The sequence below is a fragment of the Cricetulus griseus genome (assembly GCF_003668045.3).
Source record: "Cricetulus griseus strain 17A/GY chromosome 1 unlocalized genomic scaffold, alternate assembly CriGri-PICRH-1.0 chr1_0, whole genome shotgun sequence".
NCBI classification, from domain to species: domain Eukaryota; kingdom Metazoa; phylum Chordata; class Mammalia; order Rodentia; family Cricetidae; genus Cricetulus; species Cricetulus griseus.
This window is the reverse complement of record NW_023276806.1, coordinates 227,702,725-227,723,000: the sequence shown is the minus strand read 5'-3', so window position 1 is coordinate 227,723,000 and position 20,276 is coordinate 227,702,725. Positions and strand designations below refer to the sequence as shown.

At 38.0% G+C, this 20,276-nt stretch overlaps 1 protein-coding gene across 1 annotated transcript; it reads left to right on the top strand.

The window, feature by feature from the left end:
* The first annotated feature begins 12,765 nt into the window (after positions 1-12,765).
* LOC100752635 (trypsin-4) lies at positions 12,766-16,253 on the top strand. The gene is made up of 5 exons (XM_027389755.1): positions 12,766-12,805; positions 14,174-14,345; positions 14,643-14,896; positions 15,402-15,538; positions 16,104-16,253. Exons 1-5 carry the CDS (start codon positions 12,766-12,768, stop codon positions 16,251-16,253), a joined length of 753 nt encoding a protein of 250 aa, XP_027245556.1.
* The last annotated feature ends 4,023 nt before the right edge of the window (positions 16,254-20,276 follow it).

Here is a 20,276-nt window from a genome sequence, read left to right as displayed (position 1 = left end):
ACATTTTCTCTGGTTGATTGGTGCTTTTTCATTTTTCCTGTGGTCTTCAGCTTCCTCATTTGGGAAGCTTTCTTTCTTCTGGGGAAAGAGAAAGAAAACTTTGACTCAACCCTAACTTTGGGGAATTTCCTTTTCTGGCAAGTTCTATTTAAACAAAGTAAATGCACTTGCTGGTCCTCTATGCTAGTTTGGACTGAATGGTCATGCTGCTTGATGAACTATCGCCTCTTCTAAGAGGTCTCTCTTTCCTGTTCAAATCTAATCTTTATCATTTCTGTTGGTAACCATCACTTTTCTTCTCCTGTGGGAACCAAAGTAAAACCATTTCACCAATATAACACATATTCTGGTTTTCATTCTGAGGTCAACACATCTTAAAGTATACAAGCTGATTTAATACAGCAGGTTTTTTTTTTTCTTTTTCTATTATCCAGTGTCTCCCCCTAGCTGTTGTTTCTTTCTCATTAGCTTTTGAAAATGTAAAGTTAAGAAAGCATTGTGCAGTCTGGGGGGTTCTTTACTACCCATTTCTTTTTATTAAGCATATCTTTATACCTTCTTGTCATGTAGGACTGTGTGGTATACAAATAATATGCTTTATGTTGACATATGCAGAAACATGTTTCATTTTACTGGAGACATTTGCTGTAGCATATTCAGCCTTAATCTGTACAGGTATCTCCATGATGGTCATAACTACTAATAAATGTATAATTATAGATTCAGCCTTTTCAGATGTTAACTCAGTCCCACATTGAAATACAGAGTATGTATCTCTTTTACAGCATACACACTTTAATTTTCTAAACTCTGCAAAATGAATAACATCTATTTTTCAAATTTCATTTTTTGAGTACCCATTGCATTGATTCCTGAAGGTATTAGTGTTTGGTTATACAAAGGATGAGTAGGAAATGTTCTTATAATTTCCTTGGCTTGCTGATCAGGAAACAGCAATAACAAAAATGGGGGAGTTTCTCAATCATGTCTCCCATGAATCTAGGATTCCTAGTACTTGAGGACATGGAGCCTGAATCAGTCATTCTATTTCTTTTTTAAAGAACTTTCTCTATCCTTTTTACTATCACTCCCAAACCTACATATACTTTTAAAAACACTGTAAAACATTCAGAGGATTTCCCCCCCCTGAGTCAGCCTTTCCTGTGTGTCTCTATGTTTTTCTGACCACACATGTCTTAAATCTGCTAAATGGCATGGCTAGGATTAAAGCTGCAGTGGCTCTGCCCCCTTCCTTGTATTCCTTGGAGTCTGGCTCTATGGCAGATGTACTAGTGGAAGCCATAACTTTGCAGAGTTTCTAGGTCCATGTCACCATCAGAAGCATGTCCCTGGCTGCTCATAAACTCCATAGAAGTGTTTGCTAACAGAGCCTTTTAAAAGAGCCTTGGGGTTTTTGCTGCTAAAGCTGAGTCAGGAAACCTCTCTTAAAGGAATAACACCTCTTCTTGCCTCTGGCAAACAGAGCCCACTAACAAAATGCCGAAACCGGGAAGCCATGCTTGACTCTGTTCTTTTGTCTTCAAAATTCAAGTTTTTGTCAGGTTTTACATAGAAATTCTTACCAAATAGTTGGGCACCACATGGAGATGGAAGTCTGTCCTGCCCTATCCCACAGCCATTTAGTCCCAAATAAGCACACAGAGGCTTATACTAATTATAGACTGTTTGTCTGATGGCTCAGGCTTCTTTTGGCTACCTCTCTCTTAATTATTAATCCATTTCTATTAATCAGGGTGTCTCTTTGTAGTCTTGGCTTACTGGTGATGCCTAGGTCTCTTGCTTCCTCGGCAGCTACATGGTCTCTCCCTGATTCTGTCTACTACCTATCTCTATCCCTGTTTGGATATCCAGCCTGACTAAATCCTGCCTGTCCATTACACAAAATACCAACCAATAAGAGAAACATATATTCACAGCAATTAGAAAGACATCCCCATCGGGTCTTTCCTAGGTCTCTGATCCATTCAACTTCCTCCAGTACCATGATTCCTAGATATATGCAAGAAAGGCTATGAAAAATGTAACTCAGCTCTCCTTCTTTTGCAATCACTATTTCTTGATCTGCCCAGATATGAACACAAACAAACACACAGTCCTAAACCAACAACCATAAACTACTTCCATGGCCTATAATGAACTATACCATCAAACCAGGATCCAGAATAAAACCGTTAATCCTTAGTTCCTATGCAGTAATCCGCAGCAGTAATAGTGATGACAAAACAACTAATAAAATATTTGTAGACATAAATTTTTCATGTTTCATATATCTTTTTCCTAACTAACACAATTTAAACAAATAACAGTTTCCCTATTCATAGGGAAATAGGATGTTTCTAAAAATAGGAAGATAATACCAAGGTGAAATAGCAGACAAACTTAAGAAAAAGCATATAATTATAAAAGACGCAACATTAATTAAACACAGAAGGTGAAGGCCTCAAGCCTGTACTTATAAACCAGAAGGACTCTTAGGAGATCTGGGTCCCTGTTGATTTTGTCTAGAATTCTAGAAACGTTGAGCTCTGCCCATCGGTCATTCTGCAGTGTGCTTTCCTACTGTAGGAATGCATTGACACCAGCTGGAGTGGTTACATCCATTTCCATTACTTCAGTGGAAAACTGGGCGGGGGGGGGGAGTGGGCTGTGAAGTGGAAACTTGGTGCTGAATCACCTGTCATCAAGAACAAAGCAGAGGCTGGCATGACCTCTCCTGAGGTGAGTGTACCCTCTGCTCCTGCCTGACTTCTGCCCAACTCCCGCCATCACCCCGGATCTCTCTGGGCCTGAGCCTGCAATAGAGTGGACCTGCCCGAACAGGAGGACCTCCCTGAGTCCGGAAACACATCACTGCTCCTTCCTCCTCCACCGCCCCAACCTCTGCTGAGTGAGGAGACTACCAGGAGAGGAAAGACCATCCAGAGCTGCAGACATTGAAGTCTTGGCCCACACACACCACCAGTTGACAAGAGGTGATAGAGAGACCCCACATGCACCCACTGGAAGAAGAGATTGGGAGAAAACAGAATAAGAACACACTCAACAACAGAAAGACCAATATAACACCACCAGAATCTATGGACTTCACACCAGCAAGATCTGAAAAGCACAACACAGAGGAAGAAGAAGAGACGGACCTAAAAATCTACTTTATGAATATGTTCAAGACCCTTAGAGCAAACAAGAAAATTTCTTAAAGAAATAGAAGAAAAAAAACAAACAAAAAATTCAAGAAATAAGTAATTCTCTTAAAGAATCTAAAGAAAGCCAAGAAAAAACAACCAAACAAGTGAAGGAAGCACTCGAAACAGTTCAAGGCATGAAAGCTGAAATAGAAACAATAAAGAAAACACAGAATGAGGGGATCCTGAAAATAGAAAGGCTGGATAAACAATCGGGAACTAAGGATGTGAATATAAACAATAGAATACAAGATATGGAAGAGAGAACCTCAGTTGTGGAAGACTCGCTAGAGGATATACAGTCATCGACCAAAGAAAATCTCAAGTCCAACAAATCCCTAACACAAAATATCCAGGAAATATGGGACACCATAAAAAGGCTGAAACTAAGAATAATAGCTATAGAAGAAGGTGAAGAATTACAGCTCAAAGGCACAGAAAACATATTCAGCAAAGTCATAGAAGAAAATCTTCCCAACCTACAGAAGGATATGCCTATGAAAGTACAAGAAGCTTACAGAACACCAAATAGTCTGGACCACAAAAGAAGTCCCCTTGCCACATAATAATCAAAATACCAAATTTACAGAATGAAGAGAAAATATTAAAAGCAGCAAAGGACAAAAGGATAAATAAAATATAAAGGCAGACATATCAGAATTATACTAGACTTCTCAATGGAAACTTTGAAAGCCAGAATGTCCTGGATTAGATGTCCTACAAACACCAAGGGAACATGGATGCCAACCCAGACTACTGTACCCAGCAAAGCTTTCAATCACTATAGATGGAAAAAACAAGATATTCCATGACAAAACCAGATTTAAACAATACATATCCATAAATCCATCCATATAGAAAGTTCTGGAAGGAAAACTCCAACCCAATGAAGATAACTACAAAAAACATAGGCAATAAATAATCCAACTTTACCAAACACGAAAAGAAACATGATGGCAAAATCCACACACAATGACACCACCAACAATAAATCCAAAATGAACAAAAACCACCAATCAATGGACATTAATATCCCTTAATGTCAATGGTCTTAATCTACCTATAAAAATATACAGGCTAACAGAATGAATACAAAGACAGAATCCATCCTTCTGCTATATACAGGAAACACACCTCAACTTCAAAGACAGGCGTTACCTCAGAATAAAGGGTTGAGAAAAGATTTTCCAATCAAATGGACCCAGGAAACAAGCTGGGGTAGCAATCCTAATATCTAACAAATTAGACTTCAAACTAAAATCAATCAAAAGAGATGAAGAAGGGCATTTCATAATCATCACAGGAAAAGTCCATCAAGATGAAATCTCAATCCTAAACATCTATACCCCAATACAAAGGCACCCTCATTTGTAAAAGAAACATTACTAAAGCTCAAACCACACATAAAACCCCACACACTTGTAGGAGGAGACTTCAACACCCCTCTTTCACCACTGGACAGGACCAACAGACAGAAATTAACAAAGAAACAAAGGATCTAACAGAAGTTATGACCCAATTGGGATTAACAGACATCTAAGAACATTCCATCCAAACACAAAAGAATATACCTTCTTTTCAGCATCACATGGAACCTTCCCTAAAATTGACAACATACTAGGCAACATAGCAAACCTCCACATATACAAAAAAATGAAATAACCCCCTGTATCTTATCAGACCACCATGCTTTAAGATTAGACTTCAACAACAATACAAATTGCAGAATATCTACAAACTCATGAAAATCGAATAACACCCAATTACACCATTCCTGGGTCAAGGAAGAAATAAAAAAAAAGAAATTAAAGACTTCCTAGAATTTAATGTGAATATCCAAACTTATGGGACACTTTGAAAGCAGGACTAAGAGGAAAGTTCATAGCACTAAGTGCACACATGAAGAAACTTGGAGAATAGTCACACTAGGGAATTGACAGAACAACTGAAAGATTTAAAGCAAAAAGAAGCAAACTCATGATGGAGGAGTAGATGCCAGAAAATAATCAAACTGAGGGCTGAAATCAATAAAGTAGAAAACAGGAAAACATTACAAGGAATCAATGGAACAAAGAGTTGGTTCTTTGAGAAGATCAACACAATAGAGAAACCTCTATCCAAACTAACCAAAAGGCAGAGAGAGTGCACAGTAATTAACAAAATCAGAAATGAAAAGGGGGATATAACAACAGACACTGAGGAAATCCAGAGAATCATCAGGTCATACTTTGAAAACCTGTATTCCACAAAATTCAAAAATCTAAAGGAAATGGTCAATTTTCTGGATATATATCACTTACCAAAATTAAGCCAAGAACAGATAAGCAGTTTAAATTGACCTATAAACCCTAATGAAATAGAAACAGTCATCAAAAGCCTCCCAAGCAAAAAAAGGCCCAGGGCCAGATGGCTTCACTGCAGAATTCTACCAGAAATTCAAACAAGAGCTAATACCAGTACTCCTCAAATTGTTCCACACAATAGAAGCAGAAGGGACATTGCCAAACTCTTTTTACAAGGCTACAATTACTTTGATACCCAAGCCACACAAAGATACAACTAAAAAAGAGAACCACAGACCAACATCCCTCATGAACATTGATGCAAAAATACTCAACAAAATATTGGCGAATAGAATCCAAGAACGCATCAGAAAAATCATCCACCATGATCAAGTAGGCTTCATCCCAGGGATGCAAGAATGGTTTAACATATGAAAATCCATCAATGTAATACACCATATAAACAAACTGATAAAGAAAAGCCACATGATCTTCTCACTAGATGCTGAAAAAGCCTTTGACAAAATCCAACATCTCTTCATCATAAAGATCTTGGGAAGAACAGGAATAACAGGAACATATCTAAACATGATAAAATCAATATACACCAAATCAACAGCCAACATCAAACTAAATGGAGAGAAACTCAACAGGATTCCTCTAAAATCAGGAACAAGACAAGGCTGTCCACTCTCTCCATACCTCTTCAATATTGTACTTGAAGTTCTAGCTAAAGCAATAAGACAACAAAAGAAGATCAAGGGGATACAAATTGGAAAGGAAGAAGTTAAACTTTCACTATTTGCAGATGATATGATAGTCTACATAAGTGATCAGAAAAACTCTACCAGGGAACTCCTACAGCTGATAAACACCTTCAGCAAAGTAGCAGGATACAAAATTAACTCAAAATAAAATCAGTAGCCCTACTACATATAGATGATAAATGCAATGAGAAGGATGTCAGAGAAACATTACCCTTCTCAATTCCCACAAACAACATAAAATATGTTGGGGTAACACTAACCAAATAAGTGAAAGACCTGTACAGTTATAACTTTGAGTCTTTAAAGAAAGAAGTTAAGGAAGATACCAGAAAATGGAAAGATCCCCCATGCTCTTGAATAGGTAGGACCAGCATAGTAAAAATGGCAATCTTGCCAAAAGCAATCTATGGATTCAACGAAATCCCCATCAGAATCCCAACAGAGGTCTTCACAGACCTTGAAAGGACAATTTTCAACTTTATATGGAAAAACAAAAAACCCAGATTAGCCAAAACAACCTTGTACAATAAAGGATCTTCTGGAGGCATCACCATCCCTGACTTCAAGCTCTATTATAGAGCCATAGTCCTGAAAACAGCTTGATATTGGCACAAAAATAGACAGATAGACCAAGGAAATCAAATTGAAAACCCTGATATTAACCCACACACCTATTAACACCTGATTTTTGACAAAGAAGCTAAATCTATACAATGGAAAAAAGAAAGCATCTTCAACAAATGGTGCTGGCACTACTGGATTCAGACATGCAGACGATTGCAGATAGGTCCTTATCTATCACCATGCACAAAACTTAAGTCCAAATGGACCAAAGATCTCAACATAATTCCAACCACACTGAACCTTCTAGAAGAGAAAGTGAGAGATACCCTTGAGCAAATTGGTACAGGAGACTGCTTCTTGACCATAACACTAGTAGCACAGCCATTGAGATCTACAATTGATAAATGGGACCTCCTGAAACTGAGAAGCTTCTGTAAGTCAAAGGACACAGTCAGTAGGACAAAACAACAGCCCACAGATTGGGAAAAGACCTTCACCAACCCCACATCTGACAGAGGGCTGATTTCCAAAATATACAATGAACTCAAGAAGCTAGCCACCAAAACACCAATCAATGAAATTAAAAACTGGGGTACAGAACTAAATAGAGAATTCTCAACAGAGGAATCTAAAAGACACTTAAGAAAGTGTCTGAAAGACACTTGAGAAAGTGCTCAAAATCCTTAGCCATCAGAGAAATGCAACTCAAAACAACTCTGAAATGCCATCTTACACTGGCAAGAATGGCTAAAATCAAAAACACCAATGACAGTCTATGCTGGAGAGGATGTGGAGAAAAAGGAACACTCCTCCATTGCTGGTAGGAGTGCAAACTTGTAAGAGCACTTTGGAAGTCAGTGTGGTGGTTGGTCAGGAAAATGGGAATCAGTCTACCTCAAGATCCAGCCATTCCTCTCTTGGGCATATACCCTAATAATATACATTCATACAAGGACATCTGTACAATCATGTTCATAGCAGTGTTGCTTGCAATAGCCAGAATCTGGAATCAACCTAGATGCCCCTCAACTGAAGAATGGATACAGAAAATGTGGTGCATTTATACAACAGAATACTATGCAGCAGAAGAAAACAATGGAATCTTGAAATTCGCAGGCAAATGAATGAAACTAGAAAAAAAACATCCTGAGTGAGGTAACCCAGTCAGAAAAAGACAAACATGGTATGTACTCACTCATATATGAATTTTAGACATAGGCAAAGTATTACCAGCCTACAAATCTCATCACCAAAGCAACTAGGAAACAAGAAGGACTCTAAGGGAAAAATGCATGGACCCCGGGGAAATGGAAGGGGCAGGATCTCCCAAGCTAATTGGGAGCTTGAGGAACCCTCATCCAGTGGCTGATGGAAACAGAGGCAGACATCCACGGATATACACTGAATTAAACTCTGGAACCGAGTTGCAGAGAGGGAGGAATGAAAATCAAAGGGGTCAGGACCAGGCTGGTGAAACCCACCGAAACAGCTAATCTGAACAAGGGGGAACACATGGATACCAGACTGCTGTCTGGGAGGCCAGCACAGGAAGGATCCAGACCTCTGAATGTGGATGTCAATGAGGAGGCCTCGGCACTCTATGGGCCCCCTGGTAGTGGATCAGTATTTTTCCCTGGTGTAAGAAGGGACTTTGAGAGCCCATCCCACATAAAGGGATACTCTCTGGGCCCAGACACATGGGGGGCCCAGAATGAACTGATGCACTTTGGGGAGCCCCCATGGAGGGCCCTACCCTCCCTGGGGGTGCAGAAGGGAGATGGGGTGGGGGCTGGTGGGGAGGTTGGGGGAGATGAGAGATGAATACAAGGTAACACATAAGACATGTTTTATGATGCCAGATTAGATAGTGAAAAAACCCAGAACTCAGCAACAAGGCTTCACAATGATGTCAACATGAGAACTCAGAAATGTGAGCAGTTAGGTGAGGGGCCCACAGGTCCACATGGTCCTCTGTGGAAATCTGATGAGATACATTCTTTAACTTTTAGGGCCCTTGACTCAGGCCAAAGTGGGATTTTTGACTCTAACACTGAAATAAAATGTGGCACTGATAGTATAACAAAGATATTTTGAAATAGGGTTATGGATTAGAATATTTTAAAATTATCTTTAAAAAAATAAGATATCTCCAAGTATGGGTAAGGCTTACAAAGAGAAAGTTGCTGCTATAAAAGGAATTTTTATTTATCTATTTATTTGAGTATTTTGTATTTAATTGAGGTTTACTTTAATCAATGTATGAAAATGTTAAGTATTGCACATATTATTGAGGTATCATATGACACTTTGATGCATGCATATATTGCTTAATGTTGAAAGCAAGATGATAATATCCATCTCCTTGAAACACTTGTCTTTTCATTTGTTCATTTGCTCCAGGATTTTTGTATTTTTTGAGGATCTGCTACATACCTCAGACTGCCTTTGAATTTCTACATTATATTTGAATTCACATTACAGTGATATCCAAGAGCAGAGAGAAAGTTATATACACAAGCATACTTACCTATTTGTGCAATTTTTAATGCAGCATGAATTCTTTCTCTCTCTGGCTTTCAGCTTAAAAATTAAGTAATATTTTCCCTTGAGTAATTACTTTGATGTGCTAAGATAAATGTTTTATAATTTTTGAATGATTTAAATCCCAATTAAAAACTAAATGACCATTCCTGTTATTTTTTGATTTCTTGTTTTTTTTAGATTTTTATTATTTTTTGAAATTATGATATAACTCTTCCCTCTAGACCTTACTTCCTTAAAACCCTCCTATGTACCACCCATTTGCTCTTTTTCAAATTCATACACATTTTCTCTTTGTGACTAAGAACATTGAAAATAAGATGATAAATAATAAAAATGGCATGAATATTACAAATAAAAGAATGAAGCAGAATTCTAAGTTTGGTTTGGTTTTGTATGTGTCACCTTTTAAGGCACGGTAGTCCTGGCTGTGGAAACTAAATTGAGGTACAACTAGCTGTCAAGGAAAAGCCTTAGTCCTAGCGCCATCAATAACAGAATTGATAAAACACATGGGAACTTCTAAGGGGTGTAGTTAGTTTTGTAAAAAAAAAAAAAGGTTTTCCCCACATTAAAATGGGAAACAATATTGCCAGGTATGCAGTTAGGTTGCTTTGGAGTTCTGCAATGGATGATTCAAAGAAGAAAAAACCAAATGATGTGATAATCAACTTTGCTGGGATTGACCTAATGTAGATCATATCCATTTTCATTCTGGTAATTTTTGTGTTTTATCCTTGAAAACGTTGACTGACATCCATGCCAAATAAGAACAACTGATAAGATGCAATCCTTAGAAATACCTACTAATTAAATTAAACACACACAGAGGCATTTAAAGCAGAACATACTATGCCATAGAATTATGAAACTCAAGAGGAGCACCAAGTTCATGGAAATTCATGAGCTCCAGAATGACAATGGTAGAAACTCTAGGGGATCAAACTCAGCACTCCAGGTTCCCCATTTGAATCATTTGGTTTACACATTCTTCTACAGGAATTCCTATGCAGAGAGAAGATAATAGAATGGATAGTTTTAACACACAAACAAATTAAAGACATATGTAAGAAAGGTTTTTGAAATGATTCTGAAAGGAAAATTAAGGCTGTACCATTTGGCAGGAATAGAACCAGGAATAGGAATTGCAGTACCTTTTACTAACACTGTAATTTCCTCATTGTGGACAAAAAAACAAACATTGTCAAAGAGCTTGCATTAAATGTTGTGAGAACTTAACAACAAATTTCTCAAAACAGGAGAATTCAGTTTATAAAGAGAACTAATTCGATCCTTAATCACATTGTATGGGGAACACCAATTTCTGGATCCCCTGCATCCAACACTGATGCAAGCAAGTCAGGAAAGTCAGGGTATGACTCAGGAAAGTTAAGTAAAGTGGCTCAAAGTCCTTAGAATTATTTTCAAAATCAGAATTATATGCTATCCTCATAGTATTGAGAGATTCTCTGGGACCTCTTAATAGAGTTTGTGACTCTCAGTATGTAAAAAGAGTTGGGTTATTTATTGAAACCTCTAAACTTCTTTCAGGTGATTCAGTATTAACTTTGTCTTTTATGTTACAGTGTATAATAATAAATAGAAATCGTTCCTTTTATATAACATGTATACAATTTCATGCAGGTCTACGAGGCTCTTTAGCAGAAAGTAATGTTGTAAATGATCAGCTATGGTTAGTGCTAGAACACTCAGAATTTCATAATAAACACCATGTTATTAACAAGGTTTTGAAGAAAGATTTTTCTGTCACCTGGCAACAAGGCAAGGAAATTATAAGGAAATGTCCTACTCATTCTTGGTATAACCAGACACTACTACCTTCAGGAAGCACTGCAATGGGTACTCAAAGAAATGAAATTTGAGAAAAAGATGTGTTTTATTAGCAGAGTTTGGAAAATTAAAGTGTGTACACTGTAAAAGAGACACATATTCAGGATTTCAATGTGGTACCGAGTTAACATCTGAAAAGGCTGAATCTATAATTATACATTTATTAGTAGTTATGACCATCATGGAGATACCTGTACAGATTAAGGCTGAATATGCTACAGCAAATGTCTCCAGTAAAATGAAACATGTTTCTGCATATGTCAACATAAAGCATATTATTTGTATACCACACAGTCCTACATGACAAGAAGGTATAAAGATATGCTTAATAAAAAGAAATGGGTAGTAAAGAACCCCCCAGACTGCACAATGCTTTCTTAACTTTACATTTTCAAAAGCTAATGAGAAAGAAACAACAGCTAGGGGGAGACACTGGATAATAGAAAAAGAAAAAAAAAAACCTGCTGTATTAAATCAGCTTGTATACTTTAAGATGTGTTGACCTCAGAATGAAAACCAGAATATGTGTTATATTGGTGAAGTGGTTTTACTTTGGTTCCCACAGGAGAAGAAAAGTGATGGTTACCAACAGAAATGATAAAGATTAGATTTGAACAGGAAAGAGAGACCTCTTAGAAGAGGCGATAGTTCATCAAGCAGCATGACCATTCAGTCCAAACTAGCATAGAGGACCAGCAAGTGCATTTACTTTGTTTAAATAGAACTTGCCAGAAAAGGAAATTCCCCAAAGTTAGGGTTGAGTCAAAGTTTTCTTTCTCTTTCCCCAGAAGAAAGAAAGCTTCCAAATGAGGAAGCTGAAGACCACAGGAAAAATGAAAAAGCACCAATCAACCAGAGAAAATGTCCCAAGAAAAACAGTAAATTTGCCTAAAGCTATAGAACATTTCCAACTGGATAAAATTTCATAAATCTCCCCAAATGTTTGTTCCTGTGGTTCTCTATAGACATATAAGGCAAATTGTCTTTTTATAGTCCCAGTTCAATTAAAAAATTAAAGCTGGCTTTGGAATTTACCCCTTTCTCTCTCCTCTGAAGACAAGCATGATTTTTATAGGAAAATCTAAAATTCCTGTCTCATGTCAGAATAGCCACTTAATACTGGACAAAAGAAAAACCAAAATCAAGGGACAATTCTACTGCCACTAATATCATGATCCTTTGCATTTATTTTGAATCTTTAACACTTTTCGTAAGCTATAAATATCCTGTGAATTTTGTCTAGAATTCCAGAAACCTTGAGCTCTGCACCTGAAATCTGTACACGTTCCTACAATAGAAAGGAAGTGACAACAGCTGGAGTTGATGCTTCCATTCCCATTACCTTTATGGAAAACTGGTGTGGGGTGATATGGAAACTTGGTGTCGAATCACCTGCCACCAACCACAGAACAGATTTCTAAGTTTGGTTTTGTGGGTGTCCAATGATATCACCTTTTGGGCACTGTGGTCCAGGCTATTGAAACTCAAACTAGAGGTATAAATAGTTGTGAAGGAAAAGCTTCATCCTACTGCCCACTCCAGGCACACTGTGGAGCCATGAAGGTCTTGATCTTCTTTGCTTTCCTGGCAACTGCTGGTGAGTCTTTCAAAGAACATTTCATGAGGCTTCTATCACACATGCAAGTTTGTGCTTTGTGGGTGGGAAAAAGTAAGGGCAATTGAGTACATACACCATGAGGAAGGAGCTGCAAGTGACCAAGCAACATCATTTACTACATCATGCATTGTATGGGCAGGTCAGGAAAAGAAGGGACCCAGCACATGACGTGTGTGTGTGTGTGTGTGTGTGTGTGTGTGTGTGTGTGTGTGTTCCACTCTCTATGAAGTAGTAGTAAATAACCAGAATTATTATCTACCATAAAAAGAGGGGGAGAACTTTAAATCCTGATAAATCCTGATTCCATGGAAGGACAATGTCTGATGGTTTACACAGAGTTATCATAATTGGAAGAGAGATACTATTACCCACAGAGAAAATCTTTAGGGCTTTGTCTCACAAAACCTTTACTAGTGAAATCAGTCTTGTATTGGATGAATATCATTCAATAGTGAACAACAGAAAAAAAGTAGCTTTCTAGGTTAATACAAAGAAAATTGAAAAGAAAATTCTTATGGTTAAAATGGATTTTGCTTTAGTAAATTCTCTTATGTTTTAAAACTTCAACCATCAATTTTAAATATTGGAATGTATGTCCCAGAGGTATTTATTACAGTATTTATAATTAAAGGAAATTGTAGGGAGTATATGTTCCATATAAATTACATAAAGATGTAGAATTTAGTATTTACAATAAAATATTTTTTGCCTAAAATCAGTTATCAATGTTCATTCAAAATGCTAAATACATTGGTATAAGTCCAGTAGATAGTTGGAATTAAAGGAAAATTTTGGAAAGTAAAACATGATTAAGTGATATATAGACATTTTATCCTGTAAATTAACTCCTCTAATCATTTGTATGTTTGTGTTAGGAATGAAGAAGACATAAAAAAATCAATTAAAAGTACATTACCTGGACTGGGAAATAGTTCCTTGCAACAGGTGTTTGCCATTAAGCTTTAGTACTTATTATAGATGTTGGGACCCATGTAGTAAGTGGATCAAGTGGTCACTTGGAAGTTGATTTTGTCCTCCACAGGAGCACTATGCTGTATACTTTTTACATACACACATATACAGATACAGACAGACAGAAAGACACACATACACACAGAGACAGACATTGCAAATGCTCAACTATACCTTCTTCAAATTTAGATTCTATTAGCAGTGATATCAAAAATGAATGTGCTAAAGTTAAAAATGGTACCCTTTAAAATACTGTGAACACATTTTGGTCAACAAGAAGACACATGACTTTTCTGGTTGGTCTGTACAAACATCATGTGGAAGATGAATTTTGAGACAAGTCTTCTTGTGCTAATGCTAGAAATTCTTTCCCAGTGGCTTTCCCTACTAATGGTGATGATGATGACAAGATCATTGGAGGCTACAATTGTCCAAGGAATTCCCTTCCTTACCAGGTGTCCTTAAATGATGGCACTGGACACCAGTGTGGTGGCTCCCTCATCAGTGACCAGTGGGTACTGTCTGCAGCCCACTGCTATAAGGGAAGGTAAGGGAACAATACTCAAATTCCTGTAATCTAAGGTACAACAATCTAAGGTAGTCCTCTCTCACTGCCTCCTAGGAGATAGATAGCCCTTTGAGAATCTGTACTGACAGGAAACAAACTAAGGAATCCTCTATCCTGCACATTGGTGTCAGGGCATAATACTACCTTAACTTCATAGTCTTTAAAGGTTTGGATGCTTTAAGAAGATTGTGTTTATATTTTTATTCTCTGAACTTTGAGCTTGGAAGAGAAACAGTTCAACAGGGATGCTAAGAAATCCTTAATCTTTTAATGCAGGAAACTTCAGGTTCGCCTGGGAGAACACAATATTAAGGTACTTGAAGGCGGTGAGCAATTCATTGATGCAGAAAAGATAATTCGCCATCCCAAGTACAATGATAAGACTGCAGACAATGACATCATGCTGATTAAACTGAAGTCACCTGCCGCCAGAAGCTCTCAAGTGTCCACAATCTCTCTGCCCACATCCTGCCCAGTTACTGGTACTCAGTGCCTTGTGTCTGGCTGGGGAAATACTGTGAACTTTGGAGGTAAGTGTCAATGGAATGTAAGTTCCATGTGTACAGACATGAAAGATGAAAGGTCAACATGGATGCTCAACATGGATGCAAATCCTCACCGTGAGCCATGCTTCCAGAGTTTTCCACTTGAGCAGTCTTGGAATGTACTATTTGGAGTCTAGAAGATTGCTTTCCTGAGACCATGGGGAAAACTCAGTAAGAGTGAGCTATTGGCAAGATGCTGAGGTGTTTAACTGCTGTAACCTATAATGAAAGGGGTGTGATACAAGAGAAGAGATGCCCAGGATGTGTTGTTCCCTGAGGTATCTATCTCTTGGAGAAAACACTGTCCCAGTGTTTGAAATCCAAATTCAATGATGCCATTGTCATAACAGAACAGCTTATTAGTTAGAACTGATGACAAACTGTTCTACAAAAACCTCACTTTTGAATTACAAATGTTTTAGAATATTGAAAGAAGCAGAAATTTCATGGAAGACACTACTAAGTGTTCTTCTGTTTTTGCTCTCAACAGGCAAATACCCAGCAATCCTTCAATGTCTGGAAGCCCCTGTCCTTTCTGACACATCTTGCAAAAGCTCCTATCCAGGCCAGATCACCAGCAGCATGTTCTGCCTGGGCTTCCTGGAGGGCGGAAAGGACTCCTGTGATGTGAGTGTTTTTCCCTCTCTCCAAATATTACAGTCTCTCTCTCTCTCTCTCTCTCTCTCTCTCTCTCTCTCTCTCTCTCTCTCTCTCTCTCTCTCTCTCCTCTTGTGTATATTTCTCCTGGCTGAGAAGCCTGATGACAAAAGCTATGAGGAAAAACAAACAAACAAACAAACAAACAGGTTTCTCATTGTGATATTGATGATTAAGCTCAAGTGTAAAATAAATAAATACAAAATTACACACCTTTAAAAAGAAGGTGTGTAAATAGTACATAAAAGAACATTTCTGGGGAAATGGTTTATGGGATGTGACCATGTTGGGATGATAGCACAAAGAACAGCAAGTAATAACTGAAACCTTTAGGTTTTACTGAAATTAGGTGCCAATTAGGAAACTCCTGGTTATAGAGAAAGGATGGGAATCATAGCTAGATATGCAGGGAGTCTGCAATGATTCCAGGGTGTTGACACCACTGCATTTGCCCCATGATAAAGGGGAACCATCTTGGAGCCCATTCTCTCACATCAGCATAAGCACAATGTAATGTTCTTTTGTTTCTAACCAGGGTGACTCTGGTGGCCCTGTTGCCTGCAATGGAGAGCTCCAGGGCATTGTCTCCTGGGGCTATGGCTGTGCCCTGAGAGGCAAGCCTGGTGTCTACACCAAGGTCTGCAACTTCCTGAGCTGGATTCGGGAGACCATGGCTGCCAACTGAGTTCTCCTCCCTTCCACAAATTGCCTGTTTCTCATCAATTTCTCTTCCTTCCTCCTCCTGAAATGAGGTTAGAATAAATACATTTTCTTCTGATCTATCTCTTTGAATGTTTTATTGTTGCATCCTATTATTGGAAGCTCTATGAAAAGTTGATGCTAAATGAGAACAAAGTCATAGCATTGAGAAAATAGTAAACAATTAAACATTCATCTAGCAATATGGATTTATAGGAGTCCTTCTGTGGTATTTGGTATATAGTGGGTACAGTGGTGAATGAGCTTGCAATTATCAGTGTATTTTGCATGAGAATTATTAATTCTTTATTATTTGGTAGAACACATTTTGTTTTAAGATATATCCAACATACCCCCTGCTCCTGCTTGCTTCCTGATGAATTATATATTTATGACTTTAGATAGATAACTTGTGACTGCAGTTATTACAAATTATCCTCATCATCCAAGTATCTCTTAGAAAACTGAAATTTAGTGTGAATAGTCCTGATGTCTGGTACGTTGCATTCCCTAAGACACAGTGCTGTGCCTTCCTTATTTTTTTTAATGTTTTAAGACCTGAGAATCTCTATGGACCTGGTGACTGAAAACTCAAGATGAATAAATATTAAGATTTGTTTCCAGTTACACATATGTGTGTGCCTGTATGGCGGTGCATGCATGAAAGCATGATGCCTGTAGAGGGAAGATGTGTTAAATTCTTTTGTTCATCAGGTGCAGGGATTTTAGAGCCTCCTCATGTGGTTGCTAGGAACCAAGGTCTGGCCTTCTGCAAGAATAGCCCATGCTCTTTACCTCTCAGCAATCGCTAAAGCCCTTGAAGAAACATTCCAAATACATTTTTTCATGTAAAATGTGACCTCTGAGATATTACACCTGACCCAATCTGTCACCCAATTACCGACTATACGTGTGTGTGTGTGTGTGTGTGTGTGTGTGTGTGTGTGTGTGTGTTTGTGTGTAGGTGTATGTGCATGTGTGAATGTGTGTCTGTGTGTGTGTGTGTATGTTTGTGTGTATGTGTATGTGTCTGTGTATGTGTGTATCTGTGTGTGTGTGCATGTGTGTGTATGTGTATGTGTATGTGTATGTGTGTGTATGTGTGTGTGTCTATGTATGTATGTGTGCATATGTGTCTGTGTATGTGTGCTGTGTGTGTGAGTGTGTGTGTGTTGTTGTGTCTCTCTGTGTGTGTTTGTGAGTGTATGTGTTTGTGTGTGTGTATGGGTGTGTGTGTCTGTGTGTATGTGTCAGTGTGTACGTGTGTATGGATGTGTGTGTGTGTTTGTGTGTGTGTGTGTGTGTGTGTGTGTGTGTGTGTGTGTGTGTATGTGTGTGTTTTGAGAATGTAGGGGAACTCCCCTACTGTCATGTTACCCTGGGTACAGAGCTCTCATCTGCGTTATTGTATCAGCCTGTAGAGTGAGACACAACCAAGTTTTTTCACCTGATTTCCTCCAGTCACCATTTGTTCATGGATCACCAATCTAAATAATTGTTATAGAAGATGCTATAAATGCTTTCTGGGATTATTTGGAATGATCAAGGGAAATGAAGGACAAAATGAAGGAACAAAAGAAAGGGTTTAAAAAAGGAAACAACTATCCTTGAGCTAAGGGAAGGAAGAATATTGTCTGAGGTAGCTCAGGTTTCGATGATTAAAAAAATTCACAATGCCTAGCTTCATAAGGGAAGTAAAATTCTCAATAGTCTTCACTCTTATAATAGTTCAAAGGGATCAAATCACAAGTCCAAAGTTCCTTCTTAGATACAAAGCAAGTAAACTGCTTATGAAATTCCTGCAAATTCACAGAGTTACATATTTCCAAAATGCAATGGTCCAAGAAAGACATTTCCATACCGAAAGGGAGGCATGGATTAGAAAAAAACAAAGAATTAATGGAAAAATACAACTCTGAAGAATAAGCATTTAACCATGATGCTTTTTGTGACATGTTTGGAGCACATGCTGGTGTCATCTGAGTTCCAAGAGTCTTTACCACATACAGCATACATTCTCTCCCAGACAAGCATAACTCAAAGGTACTAGCTGTATTTTTTTTTGCAGATGACCCATCATATTCTTGACACCTCTAAGACTGTAGGATTTCATTATAACTTTGGCTTCAAGCACAGTTTCATGCAGAGCTCACTCCTAAGATTCCTTAATGGGATTTAATCCTTCTACATAGTGGATGAAATGATATGCTTTTCCTAATGATCTAGATGCAAGCTTTTATATATCTGTAATACTTGGATCTTCATGCCTACATTACCACTACCACTTAGATGGCAAGTTCTTCTTCCACCTTGAGAAGGAAAGTTACACTTTGGTTTATGACTGCAGTAGTTTCTGGGCCATTGAAATAATAAATACACGTCTTTTGCACCACTCCTTTGCTCACAGTTCTCACTATAGACTTTGTACAAGTTGTCACTTCCCCCATCCTTTTCTTCCTAAGTTCTTCTCGAGTGTCTTCCCACAAACATTCAAATTATTGGAGAACTATTAGTATTCTTTCTTCCCTGAGACACTGGTGTAGTCATCTGTCTGTTAGAAACTAACTATGGAAGGAATTGAAATCTTGTATATAAAAATTATACTCATAGCTACCTAATCTAGTGTCATACACTTCTAATCCTAAATATCTGCTATGTATGCATCTGTCATCAAATATAGCACCATCAGTAGTCATACAGTACAGAGAAAGAAAAACTATTCTGTAGTCATTAATGTTAGCTTAAAGCATTCTCCAAAGAACTTGTGCATGTATCAGAGAAACCATAAAATATGTAGTGGTCAAATTTTCTAACTCTGTGAAGATTACTTCACACAACACCTTAAGAAAAGAAAGGATGACCTAGACTCTTGGGTAAAAGGATTGGGCCTGACATTACTTGGCTTCATAGACTTGTGCAGTAAACCATGGTGGCAGAAGCTGTTGGCAAAGAAGACTCAGCACTTCATAACAGCCAGAATATAAATGAGAAGTTACTAGGACTAGATATAATAGGCAAAAATATGGCCCCATTAGACACTTTTCCCATTCAACGCCACCTCCCAAAATTGGACCATGAACTGGGGATCCAGTTTAGCATATGAAGGCATGGGCTGTTTTCATAGTTTCATGCTAGAGGCCATTATGATTTATAAACAGCAGGTGACAATTAATATTCTGTGTCAACCCACCAGAAAGAAATTCTCTGATGGGAACCCTCACTCGAGCAAGACTGCAGAATCTTTTTTTTTTCTGTTCTATGGCAAATTTTTCCCCTAGTGACTATGGGGAATTCCCCACTGCCTGTATTTAGTGTGTATGTATCTCATGATTACATCAGGACCTATTGTGCATTTCTATCTGAGGATTGTTAAGAAGGTTGCTCCCCGTTAGCTGCTTTGTTTAATTGATATTAATAACATTACCTTACACAGATTTTTGATTATTAAAACGTATACAAAGAAATGCTTATCAAGGCAGAGGTTATAAGTTCCTTCTAAGGGCTGTCTTAGATTACAGCTTAGCCTGACATTAAGAAAACAGCCTTATTTCCCCAGCTGTGAAGATAGCTGATTTACAACTTCAAAGGAGCTTTCAAGTAGACCTGGTACCTTGCTAATGGGTTTTAAGATCAACTATTCCCAGAAAAATACAATCTTATTTACAGGCACATAAAGCAAGCTGTCTGGTTTGTTGGGCCAAGGTACAAAAATTCAAGTAAAATTGCTGTGCCCATCTCTCTTCTAGGTTGGGCTGATAACCCTGGACAGTGATTTACTGTCTGTGCAAATTCATAACCTCAGTTTTAGGGCTTTTATTCAGATATACTACAAGGAAGGATTCTCTAACTGCCCATGGTTACAAAAAATAATCTTACTTCACAACCCTGAAAGTACAAGTTTTCTTTTATGTGGTCAAGGGCTACACACAGGGCATAAAATACTTTCTAAGATTTAAAGCACTGTGTCTTGGGAAGTGCCAATTTAAGCTGATATTAAAAGATTTATGGT